Raw genomic sequence first — 19,232 nt, 5'->3', positions numbered from 1 at the left:
TGGCCATCAAAATGCAGCTTTTTGAGCGCGAAGGAGAAACGGCAGAGGGACGATATAAAATGAGCAGCTCGGCACCTGAGAAGTAGTGTCTCTAAATACATAGCGCAGAACGCTGCGAACGCTTGAGAGCGCCACTGAGCTGTTTGTGATAATTGGGATTTTACTTTTTGTTATGAGTTCCTTATGATAATTAGGATTTTGTTAGCGTTACCAGAACGAAGCGTACTTATGTACGTTTACTGGTGCAATATTTGTCAGCCTTTTAGTTTCAGTATCTGTTGCAAGAGGAACTCCGCGGTGGCGTGTCCACGTGTCCATGCAGGCGCAGCCCGAATTTGAGCGCTCCTGAAATTTCAGCCGGCGACGCGTCCGCTTTCGCCACTTGACCTCTGTCTTTCCTTTCCGTAACGTAAGTAGCATTGATTCATTTACGGTAATTTTTTGTCTCACGTTCTATCATGGTTTTTAAAAATTCTTATGAAGAAAACCCTAGGCTTTGTTTCGAGCTTTGGTCTTTCAAACGTGTTGTAATGCCCGGCGCGTGCCTCGGAAGACTGAACCACGGCGCGGGGCGGCTGGATATAATCTGTTTATTTGTTGCAGCGGACTACTTCTGCGGCCTCCACCGTGACGGCCATAACCTCCCGTGCCGGCTAGAGAGATCTTCAAGGACATTTGCACATAAGACATAGGATTCTTATAAAATATTCTGGCGTGCTTTTTTGCGTTGTTATTTGGTACATATGGCATATTTAGCCACAGCTTGGATGGTTATCCACTTTTGAAAGACAGGACGACTCCTGAATTTCCTTTTTATTTGAGAGCCGGTGTAGGAGCGGGAGAGGTCAATGTTTAGCCGACGACTCCGATTTCACTCTCGCCGAACTACCCAATCATTCGCCAGCACATTAATACCATCGCGTAATTAGAATTAAGTCACAGGGGCTCAATCTCGGGCAGGAAGATGCGTGAAGAAAATTTGGTGGTTATCCCTCCACGTCCCTCTGTTGTCTTGAGGAGCTGCTTTTCGTGGCAACATTCAATCACATTACCCATGTTAGGTCTGCGTCCTTAGTGTTGTCAGCTGGGCCCCTCTTCTCTCTTCTCTCTTTTTAATTATATTTCACTCTTCTTTCCCACCTCCTTTCCTCTCCTTTAACTACTCTCACTGGTCCTTGTTATTTCCCTCTCTTTTCTCTTCTCTTCTCTCTTCAGCCCGTTAAGGCGTCTGCTTCACGCCAGATAGTTGCAGGCCTCTATCTCCCCATTTCCAACCCCACACAATCACTTTCTTCTTCTTCTTCGTGGAAATTATTTCGTGAAACCTTGTTTGTGGGATCAGAATCCCAACAACAATCTTTTGAAACCATGCACTAGCAACCACGTTTTAGCGGGAGTATCTTTAAGGAGTATATAACATGCGTACGGATGCAGGTTCTAGCTCGGCCACGTGGACCATTTTTCTGACGGAGCTGAAAAACGCAAATAACCGTGTATCGATATTTAAGCCTAGTTGGAAGATCCCGAGGTGCTCAAAATTAATCAGGAGCCCATTACAACGGCACGCCTTACGGCCCTCATAGTGCGATGGGCGTGCTTGAAATTAAACGTTCTATATATGATTGTAATCGGCTACAAAAAAAAAAACGCCCAAAGAACGAACCACCAACCATTCAGACGTCCACGGAATGCTTAACGCCCCAATAAGACATTCGTAACACCAACCCTCACCATAACCTTCATGCGCGAAGAAGGCCTGGTATAAGGATAAAGAGAACTTCTGGGTCGTGTGAGAGACGCACATCAGTCGTAAGCAAGGCATACAAGGCCCCTGCAGGGCTGAATGTATTCTCGCAAACTACCTCCCGTAACCACTCCTTTTATTCCCTTATACCACGAAGCCACTGACCTCGCCTCCCCCAAATTAAATTCTACATTGATTCATTCGCGGTGTATATATTCAATTGCATCTGTGTTGTAATGCCGTTCTTGTACTCTCTGATTATAAATGCATGTTTTATATGTTATTACGCTTTCTGTTACCAAGTGTATTTCCGTGAATTGGTCATATGAGGTCGCGTCGTAGTAGGTTAAAGTTTGTTCATTTTATGTAATGTCTTGTTCCTGATAAATAATTATTCCCCATATTATTATTACTTACTTACTTTTTCGTATTATTTACTATTGGTATTTATTCTACCACTAGGTTGGTGTGTTCAGTGCTTCGCTTGCATTAACGCCATTCGAATCGGGCCTCCATTTACTTCGCCGCCTCCCCGTAGTGTGCTGCAGTAAAAGACGCTTTAAACGGAGCATGGCAAAAGGAACCAAAAATAGCTACCGAGGGAGCTCCTGTCTTCGGTTAAATCAAGACACTGCTCTGATTAAACGTAAATGGCCCGAGAAAAAGAAACAAGAACCGTTGGGTGCCGTTGCCATAAAGTTTACCGCGACAGCAGCTGCTTCTTCATTGCTTTTTGATTACCTCCTTCCAGGAGGACGACGCCACGTAATGGGCTTTTAGTCACCTAATGGTCTTGCAGTACCTGTGAATCCATTAGAAAGTTTCACCCCTGCGAGAAAAAAAAAAGGCCATGGTGGGCTGCTTTATCGATCGCCACCTGGATCAGCTACACTTTTACCGAGACCCGCCGAGCCTTAAAAATCCCTATTTCCCGGACAAAAACGATATGGAAATAATGGGAAACAACACTTGCTCCCGCTCACCTAGGTAAGGTTTACAGCCTGTTAGGAGTGAATAAACAATTGTGCATATAAAGGATATTTTTGTAAAAAGCTAATCTATCGTTTAATAAAAATAAAATAATAATCATGCAGCCATTTTACCCAAGTGTATCAGCACGTGTATCGAACATCGTCAGAGTGGCTGCGTGAGGCCTATTGTTAATGTGTGAGCATCACTTGGCTGAGTTGTCGAGATCCGCGTAAGCAGGAGATACCGACAAAGCTTGCATTTTCTGATAGAAGCCAGGAACCTGCCTTCACAATTCGCATCGGCTGCGAACGCAGATTTGACGCCCAAATTCCTATCGGTGGCGAACGCAGATATATTTCTTGTGCACTTTGATCGCCATTCACCAAAAGGGCCAATATATCAGGATTCCCTGTGAAAGAGGAGATGAATTAGTGTCTGTACATACTTTTTTGCTCTTTTTTGTGTGCTTTTTATCTAGTATGCGGTTATAAAAAACCTTTCCTTCTCATAACACTTCAGCGGGCTGTGAGCGCTGCGTCGTTGTATCTAGCCTTCCTTAGTCTCGCCTTTTCCGCTGTTTTGCTGTCTAAGCGAACTGAACCACTGGCCCCCGTTAACTTGTTTTTGTATTTCTCCTAACAATTAATGAAGCAGCCTACTACTGTACTTCGAAATATTTAACATATATTAAATACCTCACACTGTCCAAGGGGCCTGCTAATTGATTTCCTGTTAGCATGGACGACGTATTGACTTCCTTGACGTTGAGGCGGGGTGAACACTGAGGTGAAGTGCAAGGAATTAAAATCTACGCGTTAAGATCTTGTTGAGCTGAGCTTTCCTACTTATCTCATTCCTCTATCTTTTCCTCCTCCCCATTATCATCCGGCAAACGTCCGCTGCACGACGAGGGCTTCCCGCGCAAATTTCTATCCAGTCGTATCGTCCGTAATCAGAAACTAATTATTTGCCACTCAGTGTTTTTTAAATCACTCCAACAAGTTTATGTGCCGTCTGGTTTCGACTCCGTCCTGGCTAGACATCTTGCTGCTCAAGTGTACACCTGTGTTCAGTCTTCAGCATTATGTGCTCTAACTAAATTCACTTTTTTGTGAATTTGAGCTATATCTCCTACAGGAGTTTGTTCCCCAATCTACAGCGGAATGATGTGTATTATGTGATAGTAAATCACATGCATCTTTGAGCTAACGTAGGTAGGTTTTGATTCGAAGTGCTTAATAAGACACGAGGTTTCTGCGCGATAAAAGTCAATACCGGCACACATTGGTTTTACATCATTTTATTTTTAGGAAGAAAAATTTGACATGAACCTGAAATTTCGACATCCACCTAACTGGGGCAATGAGGTGGTAGTGCAACAAACAAGATTGATAAAGACGCCATGACGGTAAAAACCATTTCCTGCACGGCCAGAGAGGCTGACAAGTTGTTCACGGTAACAGCTGTTAACCACATAATGCCCAGGGTTTTGCACCGGTGGGCGCTGAGAAGGCACAGACACACAGGTGTGTATGTGCCTGTAAAGGGGGCTTCATTGCAAGCAAATGCATAGTAATAAAACAACATCTTTCCGTTGAGTGCCTGATGAAGCTTTAATGTTAAAAAGAGAAAGCAGGTTCAATGAGACCAATATACATTAAAACATGTCGGTGTTGGTAGCGAGACTGGACGGGACTGGGAAAATGTTTGTCTTTTTTTGCGTGTGCTTGCGTGGCTTTCCACCGGGGTCTTGTGCCGCGTGCTAAAACTCTCAGCGGGGTTCAGCAGACATGGTACCCTTGGTCCAGGGCTCCAACGGCCCCCGCTGCTTTGCGTGCCCGCTGAATGAGACCGACAGCAGTCCAGGGCGAGCGGTGCCTCCCATTGCTCCGCATTAGGGTTTCGGATTCTGGGGGTAGCCGTTGTGCTTTCGCGTTCCCAAGTGGTGTAGTAGGGCGGGGGTTCTTGATTGCGCGATAGCATGCGTCTGTATATAGGGTCGGGCAAATGTTGCTCATTATGTTTAAGTTTAGGAAAATGCCTGTCTGAAGCGAGGAAAAAACTCTTCTATTGAGCATACCTATCCAGTAGATTGACGAACACGCTAATAAAAGTTCAGTGCCCTTCTAATTTGCGAAGCCAGATGAACAACAAAGCTCTGGTGCGTAATTTTAGAGCCTCTAGTATTAGCTGCTAATCGGGATATTATTTGGTTCCGGACAGTTCCGGTAAAATAACAATTACAGCCGTTTTCTGTAACCATACTCCCTCCGTAGATGGCCATGTACTGACAGCAGACAGTAATTATGTAACGTTTACAACTTAACTGTGCACTAACTAACCATGAAAAGTACATAGAACTCGGCATAATCGTACATCCGTCTTAGCGGCTAGTTTTCACATAAGTTGTTTCGCAATACTGTCGATAACGTAACAGTTATAGCCATTCTCTGTAACCATACTTCCTCCGTAGATGTCCATGCTTTACTGTGCAACACGTAATGTTGAAAAGGCAGCTTTTAAAGACCAAGCTAACTCTGGCATTTTAAAGTCGGCTTCACCTCTAAACACAAATTCTTTGGTGGAAGACATTTTTCTCGGAGAAATATTAGCTGTCATATTAAAATATGAAGGCTATGGGGCCTTTTATTACTTTTTATTAATGTTTTCGACACGCTGATACAGTGGCGCAGTTTCACGATACTGGGTAGTTGAGTGGCCGCCGCAAAGTGGCACTACGCTGGCGTGCTATTCTTGTCTACATCGCTCTATTGAAGGAGATAATCTGCTGGATCCTAGCCATCGGCAGCTTCGCTGCAAAAGCTAAAGCCAAGTTGTGTAAGACCGAATTCTGAAAGTTGTGTGTCAGGCAGGGTGCCTCGTATGTAAACCCCAGCGGCAGCAGGATGTACAACAAAAGTTTATATATAGAAACCTTCTCAGACGTTCCCGACCAAGGAGGTACCAAAGTACCGGCCACCAAGAACGCGTATCATTAGCACCTGTCGCTCGAGACCTTACCATGCTCCGTTCAGACGTCATGCTATAAATCGTCAACTGTCTTAGCTGGAGCACTCTCTACCCCATTATCGCCTCCTCCTGCTTCGGTGTACAGTACTTTAGCCACGACTGCTGCACGTCTTTCAAGGTTAAAGGGGCAATTAAGTGCTCCATGCTCGTTTGCACATTCTTTGTCAGAATGTTTGAATCTGATGTTCCAGCCAAGCCTGTGGAGGAGTGTACAAGCCTGTGCGCATCGTCAACACTGCAACACCAACCCCTGCAATGGTGTTCGTACGCAGGTGCTCGTACCTCCGTTGATGGTCTGGTGCCTGTTCTTGTGGGCCATCCTCCGCCGGCACAGCAGGCAGGCGCCCAGGGCGAGCAGGGCCACCACCAGCAGGGCGCCCAGTGCGACACCCAGAAGAAGCGTCTGGCTGCGAGAGACACACATGCGTTCGCCACCAACGCCCGAGTTAATTGCTGTCTATCTCTATCCAGCTGTGTAGTCTTTGAACATTTGGTAGAACTTTGTTAACTGGAAGTCACAAGGATGAGTGCTTTTGAAACTTGGTATAACTTGATGCTGGTGGAAAGCGCAAACTTATGGCCCGAACAAATGCAAGAGGACGGTGACACTAGGTATACAGTCAGTGTTTCTTTTTTATGAGTACTGGTTGGCGAGGTTATAACTGAAAGCGTGAAGTTAGGCCTAACATCTGTGTAAGCTTTTCTTTAGGTATCCCGTAAGTGGAGCTCTGGACGCTACAAACAACGATATACCAATTGTACATCAAGGTGTGAGTACCGCTAAACACGCTACAACTGAAAGCATGACTATACTCGAGTGCTCATTAGAGGAGCGATAATGGCAGCACATCCCATCCTTGTTTTATCCATCTTTTTATAACTTGGTAAGCTCAAATCCCGCCTAGTCGAGCGTTGTTTTCTCGCACATCTACATCAAAGAAGATCGCTGATGTCGATAAACTGTCAATTTTTCTTGGTCAACATCAACAGTGCCGTCATTATTCAATTACGAAAAAAAAAAACACCGCAATAAATGCCAAATCCCCCCATTTCTTCAACTGAGAAGTTTCTAAAAAGGCTGTGAAGCTTTCCTTCGCTGTCGTACACCTGCGTTTCAGGTGGATGTCAATGTTTTCTTGAAGTTTTAACGCCATAGTAGTATTGAACGGGCTCAATCAAACGGGACCAAAAGGCACCCATAAAACGGCACGATCATGTTTGTTGGCGATGGCTTCTGTTCGCGGCAGTCATGCACACCAACTGACAGTATCTCTGACGTTGTATAGGCCAGTGCGTGGCTTCATAGTAGCCGCACCCGTAGCCGTGAGGGCCAGCAATCTCAAGGCATTGAAAGTAGGAATGTGCGTACTCGTGCGGCGGCGGCGCTGGCGGCTCCTCGTCCCTCTTGCGGCAGCAGTAGGGCTCGGAGGCCGTACCGCAGCAGTACACGGGCTCGCCGCCGCTCTGTGCCGGGCAGGGGAAGCCGTTGTTCCACTTGCCGAACTTGTCCGTGTACCCGTAGCAGAATTCGCTGCTCAGCACTGCGAAGGTTGGGAGGAACGCCCCATTAGCACGGCTGTCCACATTATATTTTCGCACACGTTCCACCCTCTACTCGTCGCAATGCCGCTTATGCGATGCTGTAATCTGAAGCCACACCTACGCCTGCTGCTTTTCCCCTCCCCTGAGTAGCGGGAGAGAGCACTGACGAGCTCGGGCCCTGACAACCAGCCTTGGCAGGTGAGAAGAGCTCAAGAAACCGGATGTTATCAAGCGTTACCAGCTCAACGCAAAGTACTGGATGCGTTGTTCGATTATCTGGACGAGACTGCCGTCATTGAAGTGATTTAGCTTAGAAAACAGAATCTTCAAACTGCTTCATCGCACTCTAAAACTGAACATTCAATGTTTTTTTTTTTTTTTGCTATTTTCCTCTCTTTCACTTAATTTCTTTCCTCTCCTTTCTTCAGCCCGGTGATCTATCGGGCTTTTTCGTTCTTCCCTTCCGCCTCCCCCCACCGACTAACATGTCAGGGTCGAAATTCCGCCAAACATTTCGGTTTTCTCTTCTCATGAAGAGCCTTCTTGCTTTCTGATATGCTGCAAATGGCAAAAGTGCACGACGTACTTAGCGGACGTCGGCAGTCTTGTAAAGGAGCCGTGAAGACAAAATACAACTTAATTCGATGTGAAAGAAGTGGCCTTTGTCTATTCACTCAGCTCCATCCCAGCTACGGAAGACGTTTTCAATTTCGCGCCACAGTAATGTAGTATGGCCAGGAGTGACGTAATATGGGCCAGCAATAACCAACATAATTATCCGCGTGTTAAGCGCACATTAGCGTACTGGTAATGCCGTCGAACGATATAAGTCCCACTACAATCAGCCGGTCATGCTTTTTGGCGCTGGCTTAGGTCAGCAGCCACCAATCGCGCAAACAAGATTATGTGACGTAATAGATAAACAGCCAGAAAGTGGTTGTGGTGTCGTCATTGCAGCATCTGTTTTCCTTAATATCTCAATTATTTCTTTGAAGTTTACAATAATATTGGTACCATTGTTACCAAGACAAAGCCGTCCGCTTAATGAACGAAACGTGCTTCATCTTCATGACCCTTAAAGCTTCGTATTTCTTTTTATATCGAGGCGCCGGCCCACACGACATTGTATTGCTCCTTACAGTGGTTCTTTTCGCTTTTATTTATTTTATACAGTAAACCCGCTTTTTGGTTTGTTACACATGCCCACACAGTAGCCTGCGCACGTGCACCATCACAACCGTCAACCACCAGCGATGCCCTTCCGAATGTTGTCCATTAGGTGGATCTCCCCTTACCGCCTCCTTTGACGGGACACAACCCCAGCTGTTCGGGATGACTAACAAGTACCGGTTGGTTTGTTTATGGTGTACTCTTGGTGTTTTGTTTTGTCTTCTTCCTCGTCTGTACGGCGCTGTAAATATGTTTCCACGCGTGCGACGTCGCCTTTTCGATACTATCTGCAAGTTGCAACAGGGCTTAATTGCTGCATTATCTAATAATGTGGCTGTTTCGCCCCTGTTATACGTATTAAAGTAAACTTTGGTGGAATCTTGCGTGTTAGAGACCTTCCGTGAATACCCACAGGGGCCCAAACAACCTGTCGCTTGAAACGATCGTGTTGTAAGGACTAACAAGAAGCAGGGTAACCATTAGTGTTTTAGTTACACACAGTTCGGGGTGTCAACTTTATGTCTGCAGCAAGAAACCAAGATGCCGCCACGATATAGGAGGAAAGCATTCCAGGTAAGCAAGGTTGCGCAGGATGTTCATTGCGGAAAAAATAAATGGCGCCATTTGACCCGCATTCGACTGCGGGTTGCACCTTGACATATGTTCCAGCTTCCCCCACAGTCCCAGCCCAAGCATCCCGCTTTTCTTTTCTCTCTCTTCCGGATCGGTGCAGCATCTGTGTGCTCTGGCCTCCACGAAGCCCTCCTTTTTGTGTCAGTTTTGCCCATCCTCTCGACGTGGCCGTCGGATGGGTCCTTAACGTCGTTATTATCCTGTCCTGAGGCTTCCCGAGCTCGTCCTCGGTCTGCTCCATTCCGTGGTGCTCTATCCTCTTCGCCCTCCTTCTTTTGCTTATCTTTTTCATCTTTCGTGGCGCTCCCCGGAACTCTTGCGCTGTCGTCTGCAGGCGTTACCAGGCCCTTTTTGGCATGTTTGCTTTTCCGCCATGTTAGGTAGACACTGTCCTCTCCAACTTGCCTCTCGTCTTTCTTCTCCTTGCCCCGTTTCTTTTGTCTCTCTTTTCCTCGACGGTGGCTCGAGTGGGAGCACCCTTGCGCAGAGACTTCGCAGCTGCCGGCGTCTCCGCGGTAATTTCGTTTCTACTCCGTCTTTATTGTTTCTCTTTCGTTCGTCTTCTGCTCGGCGCAAATCCCAAAAGGGAGAGGAGAAAGGTGCGCGTGTGACGCTTTTGTATTTGAGCGCGCTTGCCAAACGAGCGGTCGTGGGTGGCGACATCTGGAAGTGATGAGTCCTTATAGCCTTTATGGCGCGTCTTTGCCCGAGGCTTGGACTGGCCGAGGCGCTCTCTTGTCCTTCGGATGCGAACGCTGCACAGTGATGATGACAAGATAAAACTAAACTAACCAAAAACCGAGAGTTGGCGATTGTGGTTCGTTACGCCCGCATGGACTCTAAGAAGAGGCGTGGCAGAGTGGTGAGCGAAAAAAAGTTTTGTCGCAAAGAAGATGTTGACTTCGTTATGACTTCGCGTGATGGGGAGGTGGCCGTATCATAAGTAGAGCTGGGAGGAATGTAGGAAATAGTAGTTCTCTTCTCAGGCTTCTTTGTTGGTTACACCGGCAAGGAACACCAAGGGTGGAATCGCCCTTCGAACCCTTTCGAATTGTTTAAAAAAAAAGGTCCATACCTTAACAGCAAAAGCTAAACTGCAAGTGAAATAAGTTCGTTATTTGCTTCATTGAGTCCCACGGTTCCAACCAGACAGGAGCTGCGACTTTGGCTTACAAAGTTAAACCCCAATTTCGTACCCTAACCTGGTACACGTAATCTCATTCCCTTTATCTGAATCCAGTTACGTGTGCTGGATTATGGTATTTTTGGGGACTCGAAGAGAGCTAAAAGAAGGTTCAAGCACTTTATCAGTTTAACGACTAGAGAGTTTAAAAAGTATGTTTATTTTTTTCTACTTTGTGCGCTCAAAAAGTGGTATTTCCCTTCTCATCCCACTTGTTTAATTTGGTCCAACCTCCAACGACACATGGCTGACAACTTACCAGACTGGAAAGCGCCATGTAACAAACTGGTACTACATGCGCCCTGCCGCCATTGTGACGCACAAAAAATAGTTGCGACAATATTTAGGTTAACAATAAAAATTTAGAAAAAACATTTAATTCTGCATGCATATGAGAATGCTGAAGCACCACAATTTCCTGAAGCATCACAAAGATCCTCTATGTGTCTGTCTAATTGTAGACCTGTCGTGATTTTGGAATCTTTTTTCCAAAACAGAATGACGGACAGACGTTTTTCGTAAGCTATAATTTTGGAATGATAAAAGGATCTTCAACACTACTTTATGACTACAATACTTTTGAAGCTACAAGCAAATTTTAAGCTTGCTCGCGATCCATGCCAAGCAAAAATGGCACCTTTTTCAGCTGTCCAGCATGCTATGCTCGTAAAATCGGTGCTCGCCTATACAATAGTCGCGGATTTCCTCCTATCGTACCGCGACAAGCCTTCACTATGTTTTCCGTCACATGAGCCGTCATGGTCACCACCACACAAGGACGTTGTGCCTTCACAGGGTACGGTCACGTGGTCCATGACGTCACTTGATTTTTACAGCACGGGCGGCGCAGACCATACAGCTAACGCTGTAAAATGAACGGAGAAACACGTCTTGGTGAGTCTTAGGCGAATACGGAACCATACCAAAGGGCCATAAAAATTGTACCTCCCGGGAATTTCATTTCACTCTTTGATTATTGCTACAGATTAGAAGACTTCCGTTGCTGCATGCACCACCAATGCTGAAGCCAGAGTCTAAAAAATTGTTTAAGCTCTCGGTTGTACCGGGAGTTTAAACAATATTTTTAAGTGTGACTTTTTTTTAAACAAGCATAGATGTCACAAAATGCCTTCGGTGTAGGAAATATTTCTTCAAGAAAACTGGAGCGCCACAAGTATCACTCCTTACCCCCTACTATAACATACGCTCTTGCTGATGTAAATAAATAAAAACGCGCGTGTAAGATGGAGTGCCATGTTCCTCCGCTTCGCAAATATAGTCGTCAGGGATAGCAGCGCCGCCATACGTCAAGTGAGGAAAGGGGGAATGATATTGAGCAGACTACGGGAAAGGTTATTCACAACACGTCACCGAGTTTCTTGTGGCCGTCGCCCGGTTTTATGGGCACAGCGTTAAAACAAAAACAACGTCACAAAACAGCAAGCTCACCACAAAATAAAAAGCTGGAACAGCGTATATACGTGTGCGCCACTCATATCCAAACCAACCTTCCGCATTTTCTTTTTCTTTTTTGTCTCTCTATTTCCCACTGCTGTTTTCGGGCTCGCGTACTTCAGACCACCCAACTCTCGGGCCTGGATGTCCACTTTGCGGCTATCAAGCCGTCCTGACGGTCGTTTCTGCTCTGCTCGACGCAATATGCCAGGCACCGATAGGAGGAAACAGGCTTGGAAATACGGCGGGGAGCCTTCCCCGAGGCTCGCACAAATATTTGGACAGCGCAGCGCCGCCGCAGGGCGAAACCCTTATATTTACAGACGACCGCCCTCGCTACCCCGTTCCCTGGCCGCCTCCTCCCGCGACAGTTTGGAAACAACCTGGGGGCGTTGCTTTGGGGGTGGAGTGCACTTTAAGGGGTCTGGAATAACCGCTCCCACGTCGAGAATCGGGCCGAAAGCATTTACAGCCGCACGAAGCGGTCCTGTCATATCTGTCCCGTTTGGAAGATCCAGCTGGACGGTAAAGCAACAGCGGGTGGGGCTTTCAGCCGTAACGCAGCGTACTTGACTACGCGGTATAGCGGTGCCTTTCGGATGAAAAGCAGCTGGGGAGATTCTCAAAGCTCGTCCTATGCTAGAAGACTATTCTAGGCTTTCTAGGCACGCAGCATCTCACTTTCATCGCACAAGAAAATGGGGAAGTGACGTGCATGAAGATCAAACCGATCAATAAATAAACAAATAATTTAGAATAGAAACAATCAATAAATCAACCAATCGCTTACTATACAAACGCATTATTCAGCTTATTCAGTTTATTACTATTAACCAAAGTTATGGAATTATTCTGAATTTCAGCGTGCGCTGAAACCTGGATACTCAGGCATTCTTGTTCTTCACCGTAGGAGAAGGAATAAACATCTATTTAAAAAAACGGTGATTGCAGGTATGGTCGGCTTCCTCAATCCAAGAAGCTGTGGTCTTCATCTCCCCGCGCCGCCCTTGTTGTTAACCAGAGCTGGACATCCAGGGTCGGGTTAGACAGCAGGGCCTGCCAGGGTGGTAGACGTGACGGTGTCCGAAAAAAAATATACGGCCGCCACTCCTGGTGTCGAACACGGGTTCTTGAGCTGAGTAGCCCAACGCCTGAGCCGCAGAGTCTAGGCGTCGGGTACCTCTTTTATTCACGAGTTCTTCATAGTTGTTCGAAGTTCATCAGCTCCCCTAGTAAAGAAAGTGCCATAGGAACATATGGGGAAAAAAAACAGCACTGCGTATTGGACAGTGCCAGACATTCTACGGCGGCAAATCGCAGGGCCCTAATTTTTTTAAAAACCAGAAACCGAAGTCGCACCGCGAAATAGGGAGTAGAGGGGGAAATTCCTTATGGTTCTTGTTTTAAGACGGGCATGGGTTCGGTCCTCTGCAACGATCTTGCCTTTATCGTCTGCGCTGCCGATGTAAACGTTCACCAAGGACTTTCAAAATGGATTGGGTTTCGCTAAAAGCATTTTATATTCGGAAACGCATCACGTGAAAGAACGCGTAATTGTTTAGGTGAAGGGCCTTATTAGGAAAATCATATCGCCCAGGTGCACCGTTAAACCGCAACTTTATTTGTTGTTGTTCTTCTTGCACGCGATGATAGGCTTTATGATACAGGCTTGAGTGTTCATGCTTCTCCCCAGACGTGTCATGCATATGGGCCAATACGTTCCAGCGGGGTCATCGCCTGTAGCTCGCCTGCTTTGCCTCTTGCGGTCCCTTTATCTCTTGGGGGAGTAGCAAGCTGCAAGACAATTTGTTTAAGCTAGTATCCCGCTGTTAAACTACTCCCCCTGCCTTTCTTGGCACCAACAAGACACCCCCATCTCCTCCCTTATTATTCTTACTAACGGATTTTTATAGTTCAGTTCCTCCTCAAGCTTCAAGTAACGTCACTCTTTTTTCGAGCGTGGCCCGTAGAGAGGACCCTGAATCACTTAACGAGTCGAGTGGCTTTCGCTCCCGGCCGTTTTTTTTTTCTTTCCTGCCCCTCTTGAAGGCGTGAACCAGGGCGGCACGCGTAGCTAGTGCTTTGGGCCCCTTAGACGCATCGCACTACTATACTGTTACCGGGGAAGGTTTAATCACAGATCGCGCGTGCCAGCGCCTGACAACGCGCTGCCGGGGAAGCCAGGAGTTATTCATGAGCGCTGTGCGGGGCAAAGAGGCGGCAGTGGCGTTGGCGGGTGGTGGCGTCCGATGGAGCGCGATCGATGGTCCGCCTGCTCTATCGCGAGCTGGCCCAACAGCCACTAGGTTAACAAGCCTCACTCCACGTAGTCTTCATACGCAGACAACTCTGCTTAATGACTTGGCAGCGTTCATACGCTAGCACATGGCGACTGAGCGAGGGTACGTGATCTTCTTTCTGGGAGATACAGCGGACACGACCGGTTCCAGGCCTTCTGGTCAGTGGAGTGTTCAGTGTCCTTTACTCCGGCTAGCGGAGCGCACGGGTTCCGTTGGAGGGAAGAGCGCCAGGCAGGGAGGGCTCCCGGAGAGGCTCGCCTCGCCGGTCCTGAATATTTGAACGTCACCGTTGGAAGGACCAGGAGGACTTGCTCTTGTCTTCCACCTCCTTCTCCGGGTTCCCACTCTTTTCCCCCGGGGGTATGTTTGCGGCGTAGCGGCATTAACTAGCTCTCTGTTAAACCCCCAGCTCAGCTGGGGGCGAGGAATATGGAGTGCCTGCCATCGTTTACCGGCGAGAAGTGGCTGCGAGGAAAGAGACCTTGGTCTTTGTCGGAACGGCTGGCAGATCGTATGGAAAGAAAGCGGACCACTGGTTTTCGTTAAGCAAGGTGGCTTGCCTAATTGGCTTGACTCGCTTCATGCGTATAAGTCATGGATTACCTTTTCTAACTTGTCGGTCGCCTGAATAAGATAAGAGTGGTATTGCAGCTGGCTTGCCATGAATATTTTACGTCTATCAGAGAAACAAAAGTTGGTGCCCATGTTTTATTATGCGTCTCCGCAGACAGTTCGCGCAGGCAAGACATGACCTTTAGCGCACCCTAGATGGAAGCTAAAGGAGTCATGACTGCCTGCTAGGACGTGAAAATCATGTCTTTACTAGCCTTTTGTGCTTTTATTCAGCGTTACACGGGAGTGTGGATTTAAAAAAGGAATGGTTTAAGTCGTTGCGCAGCACAGTACAACTAGATTTAAAAGGGAAAGTTCGCCGGATGGCTTCCAACGAGGCAGTAACCCTGGCGGCCGGCATTGAGCATCTCCGGCACTCTTGGAAGTGTGACTTTGTGCAGTCTCGAGTGTGCGAGGTCATAATGACCAGCTTTAACTACCGAACGCTTAACTTGAATTTCTAACCCCACCACGCACGCATAGAGCCACCGGCCATATGCGGCTTTTGTCAAATGCCGGTAACAATTGACCATTTCCTGGTGTCTTTCTGGCGGTTCTTCACCTTCCGAAATCGTTAGCTGAAGATTCCCCCCCGGCGCCTGGGTCTTGGCTTGTCGGTGCTTAATTTATTGCCACTTGGGGAATCTTGCTTGGTTGTAGAAACGGGGATGTTAGTCGCGCCCTTCACTCTTTCATTCCCGAATCAGGTCGTCTACCTTGTTAATCAAGAGCATCAACCAAAATGCTTTTTTTTTCTGAACGTTAAAGCAACTATTGTTACAGCCGTACTGAGTTTGTTCTTCTGTTAGGTTTTCAGATTGTTACTACAATTATTTCACTTCTAGTTTACCTCAGTTTCAATTCTCAGATCTCTTCAACAATGAGACCAAAATACAACTTGGCCGATCCCCCAGAGTGGGTACATGTAATTTTTGTTATGGCTCCAACCAACCAGCCGAGCAACCTTCACAATCAACGCGTGGACATGGCCACCGGACCAGCAGACGGAGATCTGGAGGCCTACGGAGGCGAAGACGTGTTACAATAAAACTTGTTCTACGCCGCTGTGCCGTCGGACAACGACAAAGAAAGCGATGACGACGACTGCTAGTGAATAAGACACTGTACATACTTTAATGGTCTTTACTTTACACTGCCTCCAAAAAGGGCTTTGCACTGATGAGCTCCGGCTACTCCCCCTTTCCTAGGATCAGTAGTCAGTGTCGGGAGAAGCTTGGTCTAACCCGAGCTCAGTTCTTTTTTCATCCTTGCTCCACTAGTTCAATCTGTGCCAGTTTTTTAAAGCTGCGAACGTTTGGTATTCATGTCAAACGGCAGTCAAAGGTTATACTCAGGAAATTGTGATCATCGACGTATGGTATTGGTATTTGTATACATCACCCCGTGAAGTGATTGCCATGGCGGCGCACTTGCCGCGTCTTCACCGTGCTATTATTTGATAAGTGTCATTAGGGGAACCAGTAGCGCTTTCGCCTTCAACGCACGTAAATAGAGTTAAGTGCTCCGGGGGCCCCACAGCGCTAGATGTGCCACCTGCAAAGTGGTCGCGCTAAAGAAAGGGGAATGCTCCCGACACCATTGTCGCGGCCATCGATTACAGTCAATTACAGAAACGTTACACTAAAGCGTTCCACCCGCGGAACTGCAACGGTCACTCATTCATACGCGTAAGCATTCTTACGTGCATCTGCCGAATGTTTTTGACGCCGCCTAAACAGTCCCCTGCCATTCTGTTATGAACGTATATTTTGAATGAACCCAAAGCGCGTCGAATAGCCCTGCACACGGACGACTGATGCAAACTTGGGCTTTTCAGGACACCATCACACGCTTGGGAGACACATCGAAGACGTAAGTTAAAGGCGACAGAACAACCTCTACGATTCTTATACACGGCTGTTGAAGTACGAGACGGCACTCTAGGCGCTCAGTTTTTGGAAGATACCAGCCATCATAACGCATTTCATAGCTCACATTCTGAATGAACCCGCAAGAAATAAGCCCGTGTTCAAACCTCATAATGTAAGCTGCCCTTCCAACTGTCATAGTTATTCAGTCTAGAAAAAACACGGACGAAGTCGTACTTGTTTTCTTCGGGACAGTTTCTATATCAAACTAAGCATTGTGTCGTTCACAGTATTTCCGCCAAAGTTTATCATATAACTTGCATGATAAATTACCCGCCGCGGTGGCTCAGTAATAATAAAAAAAAAAAGCCGCGGTGGCTCAGTGGCTAAGGCGTTGCGCTGCTGAGCACGAGGTCGTGGGTTCGATTCCCGGCTGCGGCGGCCGCTTTTCTGATGGCGGCGAAAAGCAAAAATGCCCGTGTGTACGAGATTTCGGCGCACGTTAAAGATCCCCAGGTGGTCAAAATTAATCCGGAGCCCTCCACTACGGCGCGCCTCATCGCCTGCGTTGCGTCGGCGCGTTAAACCCTACAATCAATCAAATTGCATGACAAATTCCATTACCGTCACTTAAATTCCGCCGCCGCATACTAGCAGTATCACCAATTAAGCAGGCTGAACAGCAGCCTGATCTGCGATAACCATAGGATATTACAACACTTAGGAATGGACAAACTCAGAAAAACTAAAACATGCAGGGCCTAGGTGCACTTTATTGGGGCGTTTTTATGCGTCTGGAAATACTGCGACGCTAGTCGAAGCCATGGAGACACATTACTGGGCATTTAAGATACCTTTTGTACTTCAGAAGAGGACTGATAACATGCAAGGCTCTGTTCCATTGCATGTTGTTGGCTGCACACTCGTTCGTAAACTTGCGGGCTACATGTGGCGCCTAAAGTTTACAACGGCACAAAATTATGCTTCGAAGGTCCGCTATACCGTACTGCAAGCAAAAGAGGACCTTGTGCCCAGGGCCTTCCTCAGGATATAGTTATTATTGTACGCATCGTTTTACGCTACGAGAACGCCGGTAGGTTGGCACAGCTCCAGCGCAAATCAGCTCAGCTAAAAATATGCATATTGGGTTAATTATACGCGTAACAGAATCCAAGTTTTAGGGCGACATTATTTATCAAGGAGAAAATTATGTCTAAAAATTCACATTTTTTTTTGTAAACGTGGACGTGCAAGTGTGGTGCACAAACTTAACAAAGGCACTTACTGGCACGGGAAATAAAAAAAAGGGACAAAGTTAGACGAGGCACCTTACCAAAAGTGACGTGAAGAGTCCAGCTCACCTGTGTGGCCTGCTTTAGAGAGCACCGGGACCTCCATCGTCGTGATTTTTCCTGGAACAGCAAAGAATACGAAGTCTTCTTTGAATTTTGTGGATCCCGCTAGATATGTCCACACGGTCATTAATCAGCCACAGTTTCATGTCTTTATATTTTTTTTTTCATTCATCAAGTGACCGAATTCCGTTTTTCTCCACTGCAGCGGCGGGCCATTACCCAACGTATCAATATTCTCTCTATTTCCTGCTGTGTTCGAGTTTAGTAGGTGTGACTCCCCTTAGGGCCTGGGCCTGTTGGCGTCTGCTCTCGTACTGAAACAGCGGGAAACTTGTTTACGCCTCGCTTTACAACGTAACGCGCACTAAAAAACCCCTGGACACTCGTTTACGCCGTCCGCTAGAGAGCTTCGTGCTTCAAAAGCAAAACACTTTTACAGCCGAGCTGTATACCTCTACACCCCCAAGGGTTTCATCTCCGTTGGCAAAAACGCCAAGGCGCCAAGAATACATTTATACACTGCATTCTTCGCCCCTCCTCATGTTTCACGTAAGTGGAGTTGGCCCGGGGTTTTTTCCTAGCCTCTAGGTTTCGGGAATACGAAGTGATTCCGCGCTATATTCAGGAAGGTAGTTTAGTATCACGGATGTAGTCTAGCGGGGCACGGTAGGCAAGACCATGGAGCCACTGGGGGTTATGAGTGTACTACTACAAGTTTAGGCCAGCCACCATCATACGTTTTCTTCGGATGTCCCGAGTTCCCGGCAACTTCCATAACGGCGAAGGTCTGCCGGAGCCGTGACATCGGAGCAGGTTGGGCCTTTCTCGTAGCCACGGTAGTCCTCTTTGCATGCTTGTGTGCGGGCACTAAGTAGTCAGCACCACTCCCAACCGGACCTTTCGTAGGACAACCTCGTCCATCCTGGTTAGGTCTATGGGGGAAGAGAACCGAACAGGGAGATGTACCAGCACGCGTTCGGCGCCGAAGGTCATCTTTTGCCGCCATACTTGTGGGCCATGGGTCACCTGGAGCTGGGCATGTGATGACGGGGCTGGGCAATTACGTGACAGACAGTCAGCCCGTTCATTGCCTACAATATTGGTGTGGCCAGTCATCAATGACACAAGCAGCGTTGATGATATTTTGCTGTGGAGCTAGTGGATTGGTTGGCAGATTGTAAGAGTGTGAGTAACCTGTCTGAGATCATAAATCGCTGGCGTAGAGTCCGCGCGGGCATTTATGGTTGGCAAAGACGATTTGGAAGCAGCTGCACACAGTAGGGCGTCATGTATGCAGTTTGCAATGCCGGTATAATCGAGGTTCATGCTGGAGAGGCGTAGGTAATGCGCCCTTTCCTTGAATGATTG

The 19,232-nt window shown here is 47.2% G+C and overlaps 1 protein-coding gene across 2 annotated transcripts in view; it reads right to left on the bottom strand.

Moving 5' to 3' along the window:
* The window catches only part of LOC144151481 (uncharacterized), a 71,436-nt gene that overhangs the window by 11,075 nt on the left and 41,129 nt on the right, over window positions 1–19,232 (bottom strand). For both annotated transcript variants that reach the window (XM_077682539.1, XM_077682540.1), the window contains exons 2-4: window positions 17,871–17,921; window positions 7,116–7,287; window positions 6,029–6,153 (exon numbers count right to left, since the gene is read on the bottom strand). In XM_077682539.1, coding sequence (XP_077538665.1) covers window positions 6,029–6,153; window positions 7,116–7,287; window positions 17,871–17,921 — 348 coding nt within the window. The remainder of the gene's footprint in view (window positions 1–6,028; window positions 6,154–7,115; window positions 7,288–17,870; window positions 17,922–19,232) is intronic.

The sequence above is a fragment of the Haemaphysalis longicornis genome, unplaced genomic scaffold (genome assembly GCF_048455015.1).
Source record: "Haemaphysalis longicornis isolate Haplotype H1 unplaced genomic scaffold, Haemaphysalis longicornis Haplotype H1 scaffold_9, whole genome shotgun sequence".
NCBI classification, from domain to species: domain Eukaryota; kingdom Metazoa; phylum Arthropoda; class Arachnida; order Ixodida; family Ixodidae; genus Haemaphysalis; species Haemaphysalis longicornis.
Note: the sequence above shows the minus strand (reverse complement) of the source record. Positions and strands in the feature narration are given on the sequence as shown.